This window comes from Coffea eugenioides, chromosome 11 (genome assembly GCF_003713205.1).
Source record: "Coffea eugenioides isolate CCC68of chromosome 11, Ceug_1.0, whole genome shotgun sequence".
Classification (NCBI taxonomy): Eukaryota; Viridiplantae; Streptophyta; class Magnoliopsida; order Gentianales; family Rubiaceae; genus Coffea; species Coffea eugenioides.
This window is the reverse complement of record NC_040045.1, coordinates 24,141,223-24,147,222: the sequence shown is the minus strand read 5'-3', so window position 1 is coordinate 24,147,222 and position 6,000 is coordinate 24,141,223. Positions and strand designations below refer to the sequence as shown.

At 36.4% G+C, this 6,000-nt stretch overlaps 1 protein-coding gene across 1 annotated transcript; it reads right to left on the bottom strand.

Annotated features, from left to right (window-relative positions):
* Nucleotides 1-233: 233 nt before the first annotated feature.
* On the bottom strand, nt 234-1,181 carry LOC113752085. The gene has a single exon (XM_027296223.1). The coding sequence runs from the start codon at nt 1,179-1,181 to the stop codon at nt 234-236; it is 948 nt and encodes a 315-aa protein (XP_027152024.1).
* Nucleotides 1,182-6,000: the final 4,819 nt, after the last annotated feature.

The following is a 6,000-nucleotide window of genomic DNA, read 5'->3' as shown; positions in this document are numbered from 1 at the left end:
ACCATAAAACACACCATTTTTAGAAAAATAACAACATTTATTCTCCTAGGTTATCCGAAACCCATTTAAATCCAAACAGGAAATAGAAATGATGTTTGTAGTAAGTGTTGGAACACAATAACAATTAAATAATTCTAAAATCAATCCACTGGGTAGAGTGATATAATAAGTCCCTACAGCTAAAGCAACAACTTTTGCTCCATTGCCCACACGTAGGGTGACTTCTCCTTTTTTCAGTTTCTACTGTCCCTTAGACCTTGCATAGATGTGCAAATGTGAGAACCACATCCGGTATCTAATACCCAAGAGTTTGATTTGGAAGTACACACATTAATCTCAATCATATATGTACCTGATGATGAAGCTTCAGCAAGCTTCTTTTGCTTCAGGCTCTCTAAGTATGACTTGCAGTTCCTTTTCCAATTTCCAGTTTGATTACAATGGAAGCAGGTTGCTTTGGACTGGTCCACCTTTGCCTTTTTGGGCTTTTGGGTGGGCTTGTTTTTGGATTTCTTAAATCCCTTTTCTTGCCTCTTCCTCTTCTTAGAGGAAGTAACGACAAGCACACCAGTAGAGCCTTTTCCCTTTTTGACTTCTTTCTCAGTAGTTTTTAGCACATTCAACAATTGAGACAAAGTGTGCTGCAGATTATTCATCTGATAGTTCATAACAAACTGTGAGAAAGAATCTGGCAGAGATTGGAGCACTAAATCAACATTCAGCTCCTGATCCATCTTAAAACCTAATTCGGCCAGTTTTTCAATTAGCCCAATTATTTTTAAGACATACGGAGCAACAGGTGTTCCCTCTGCTATCTTGCACCTGAACAATTCTTTAGAGGTATCATATCTAACCGTCCTTGATTGTTGTTCAAACAACTCTCTCAGGTGTTGTACAATATCATACGCCCCCATGTTCATGTGCTGCTGCTGAAGCTGAGGAGTCATGGAAGCTACCATGATACATGAAACTTCCCTATTGTCATCTTTATGTTTCTTATAAGCATTTCTAACAGCAGCAGGTGCAGTAAGTTCAGGCTCTTGAGGCATTGGACCATCAAGTACATACTCAATCTTCTCATGAGTGAGAACGATAAGGACATTACGATGCCAATAAAGAAAGTTCGTGTCGTTGAGTTTGCAATCAGTAAGAATAGTACGAAGGCTCAAATTGTTACTCATTCTACAACAAAATGAAAGATAGAATTTGTTAGAAAAATGTTTTGTTTAATAAAATCATAAAAACTTCAAAAATTATGATTTTATTTCCACTATATTTCTCAAATCAATTACCCTTTAAATTGATTCAGGAATTTTTTTAAAATTCCATAGTGGCTAGGATCCCATCTTAATTTATTTCGATCTTGAGTGTATCCCAACAAATCGAAAATAATTATGAAAGGTAGGTATTTCACCAATTACAACTTATTTGTAATTCCTAGTTCAGTTGGGCGTCAACTCTTGACTTTAAATCTATAAGAACCAACCCAACACTTACCTCTAAAATTAATGATTTTGAGTGAATCCCAACAAATCATAATTTTAGTTAAATCAAACCCATCATTCTTTGAGAACATTTCTCATAGCAAAAACACGTAGTAAGTAAGGCAGCCTTGGGTGAATCCCAACAAGCTAGCACTTAATAACTACTCTAGTTTTAAACTATAATGATGGAAGGTATTTCATTGATTTAATATTGCAGTTGAGGGATTTGTCTCCTTTTTCCAAAATATTTTATAATTAAAATTTGGAAAAATTGCTCGTATGGTCTCATCAATAAACATGCATATAACCATTTCAAAAACGTATAAACATGAATTTAAATCGTGGATGGTTGTGGATATTCCTAAACTAATTTCCCCGGCCATTAGGAAAATTAGCATGTGACTAAAATCTTTAATACCGAGACGAACCCCTTCGTTGTAGTATGCCTCCTTTCTTCTTTTCAAAGTTACAATTTCTATATAAATTATATAAATTCCTATCATCTATTCCTATCTATTGTACATTACAAATAGTATAGAAGAAACCCCGAGTTACATTCGGGGGGAATTTAGATGAGAAAAGAAATTACAATTAGAAAATAAGAAAGGCAGGACACGCAGGCCCTATTTTAAAATTAATTACAACCATTCAAACCTAGAATGATTGTAACCATCCAAAATGCCACAATCATATTGCGTACTATATCCACAACCATCCACCATGCATTTTCACAATTTAAACAACTTTAAATAAAAGAAAAGCATGTAAAATAAGCAATCTCAATTCATAGATTAATTGGATTTAATTCCTAAGGTCCCAAACAAAATTTGGGTCCATGCATATGCGAGAAATTTTGGTAAAATTAATTTTTTATTAGGTCATGGTTATTCCTAACTAAATTAGGAAAATAATTGGAAAGATAATTCCAATTAATCAAATTAATTGTGAATCAATTCCCAACCTAATAAATATGAATAATAGATCCCATGACACTTTTTAACAATTAAAAAGGGATCTAATTCAAAAAATTGTCAAAAGTTTTAAAACTTCAAATTCTCAAAACAATAGTTTCCTAAACCACTACTGCTCTTGTTTTCTAGCAGTTCCGGCAACTACCTCTGGACACCACCACTTCAGCCACCACCGCTGAGGTCTCCACCGACCATCAACGGCAGCAACTCCCAGCGGCAACCACCAGGGTGATCACTGGAAGCAACCACTCGGCTGCAACACCAAGGTGCAAAGTTTTCCCGTGCTTGATTGCTGCTACTCTTCGTTATCACGCCTGTTTGCTGGATAGCGGAGCTATCACCGCAACAGCCACCACCACTGGAGTCTCCACTGACCACCAGTGGCAGCGGCTCCTGGTAGCAGCCACCGCAGGTCATGGGCAGCAACCGTGAGGAGGCTGCTGTGCCCTTGCCGATGCCTGCAGCAAATTTGCTGCGGTTTTGTCCTAGAGAGCTCATAGCTCTTCTACCCAGCAACCACCACCAGGCGTACAACATACCACTGCCACCAAGGAAAACCACCATGGCCTCACATGGCAGCAGCAGTTGGCGGCAACCCTTGCAGCCGCAACATCGCAGCAGCCGAAGGTTTGCTAACGCAAACTTGCTATGTCGGTTTTTTTTTTTTTTTGGTCCAATGATCATCCTGCAACTTTTGCAGATGATCAACTATGACCATGGGTGACCCAAATCCACGAAAGAAGGGGAAAAAGGAAAAACCAGGTGCTTATGAAAACCTACGGCTGCGGCTGCTTCATGCGCTTAACGCAGTTTTTCAAAACCTTTCATGAAAACCCTTTTTTTTTTCTCTTGAAAAACGAAAGTTAATTTTCCCAAAATTTCGCATATTAATTAAATCCAATCAGCAGTATTAATCCATGAATCCAAAATTGCTTAACATCATCCGTAAAATTCTTAGGGATGGCTCTGATACCACTGTTGGGTTTTAGGGACACTACGCAACGGAAAATTAAAAATTTTTCCCTAAAACCATCCAGGAATCACCCTAGATTTTACGTATGATGTACTAAAACTAGAGTTTTAGGATTACCTTAATCCAAGCGGCGTCTCCCTGCAGTGTTGTTTGAGGATGGTCAGCCCTTGAGCAGTCCAGTCGTCCTGTCTCTACTGATATCCACGCTAGAGCAACCCTGGATCGTCTCACGAACTATGTCTTGAAGAGAAAAAGATGCTAGCCTTCTTACTCTTTTGAACGTGTATTTTTTTCTCTCTCTCTCATGTGACGCTCACGCTCTGTATCTGTATATCAGCTCTCCAAAAATCAATTGGAGAGAGAGAGAGATATATGATAATATAGAATGATGAGTCTTCTTGTCTGATTCAAAATCAAAACAATAAGACTTCTCATCACACAAGACTCTATCTATCATTATCTGATAGATGAGAGATAACCATTTACTCTTATCTGTTCAAATAGGCCTGGGATTAATTTTCTTTTAAAATTAAACCCCGACAATTTACATAGTTTCAATCCAGGATTAAATCTCTATTGCGTGTGACCCAATAGGTCCCGAATGCATTGGTAATAATTATGGTTTAATAATTAGATAAAATAAACGACTTTATTTTATCATAACTTATACTAAATAATTAATCCACAATTATAAATCACGAGCGGTGTCTAGCAACACATCACGATTGCCCAATTATTCGGAATTAGTCAAGGGAATTTGACCTAACCTTTCCGTGAAAAATTACCGTGTAATTATTATCCTTTCACCAAAGATATCCAATTAGTCAGGAATAAGGAATAAGTGCCAATTCCCTGATGACTAATTAAATTTTCTAGTTCCCGAAATTTACCCTTAATTAGGTTAAATTGAAGACATTCTTCAATTTACCTAATAGTCGACTTTAGGGTTAATTTCTCACTAGTGGCCATCCGAATATCAATTGCTTCTATCGGAGTGGTAAATCCTATCTCAATCACCCATTTTCTTTACATGCTTCACACTACATCCAACTTCTACACTTTAAGGCACTCACGAAGAGTAACAAGTAATTAGAGTCAAAATGTAGCAATTCACACTCAAGATATTATGGTGATCTCAAGTCGTAGGATCACTTACACAATTTTTCACTAGAGATACACCATTGGCACTAGATAGATATCCTAACGGGATCTCTAAATGGATCAATCCAATGCATTTGTACTTTCCAAATCATCTACACATTAGCCTAGGTATCATCATACCATAGTTGATGAGAACAACCACTAATTACATTAATTAGAGGCTAACTGTGTACTAGTTTTACCGTACTAAAGATGTCCTATTTCATTAGTACTATAACTAGGGAATTTTAAGAATATTACTATAAAAGCGATTGATATCTCATAGTCATCAACTCTTGTGACTACCATCACATTAGTAAACATTCTAAGGACTTTATCAGTTATATCTAATATTTAACAGATAAATAAGAAGTTATTAAAATACAAAACATATAATTTAGGAATGCATAAAATAAAAACAAATACATTGTTTTAGGGCATACATTCCAACACCATCGTCCAAAATCTTGGTTCTCTCATGTCCTGCGAACTTGGAGTGCTAATTGTTCCTAATCCTAACTGCTATTATGTTGTCAAATATGCTTTTAACATCAAAAGAATGTACTTGTGTCCATACCCCTGCCGCTGTAGGGTCACAATTACAAAGAGCTCAGTTGGTTTGTAATTGAAGAATAACTGGAAATTATATACTTGTTTCCATTGTTTCAGAAAAGGTACTATTTTTAAAAAACTTAAATGCTTTAGAATGCGCAAAAACACAATATAAAGTTAATAATGGTGCTTCATTTTTCGTCTCAAAATATGGGGGATATGAGTGAGGGACTATTTGTATGCACAGCATTTCGTTTTGAAATCTTTCGTCTCTAGAAAATTAAGATGATTCTGACTTAGTAATACAAGTCACCAGCAATGGACCATATACTGCTGATTGAGGGGTAAATGGTAAAGTTGAGCAAGTGCATGATACATGGATGCAGTAGTGGAACATCATGCTATATTAGGAAAAGAGAGAAATGGTAGACAGCAACTTTTGTTTATTATATTCTACGAAAATCTTGCCAGAATTTTTTTGGGATTGTGCGGAAGCATATAGGATTAAAAGGGCCCCAATCAATCCTAGCATGTATTCATTTCATGTGTCCTGATGATTTCTGGCATTAGTCAATCAAAGATTTTTTCTTTCAACCTCTGTAAATATGTACCTCTATACTCCATCAACATTTTCTAGTGGGTCATATTCAACTTGATATTATATATTTTCTGCAGTATTACTTTCGGCCTCTTGAGAATTGATGCATATATTAATCTTCAATCACATTATGGTATGCTTTATGTGCTACTAGTTTTCTACAAACATGATTGTATTAGCTAATTGGTTGTTTTTATTCATGACCATTTGTCAGCGGGAGAATTCCTTATCCACATCCTGGACGTGTTTGGTTGGAGCAGAAAGGCTTGCAACGGGCTCTTT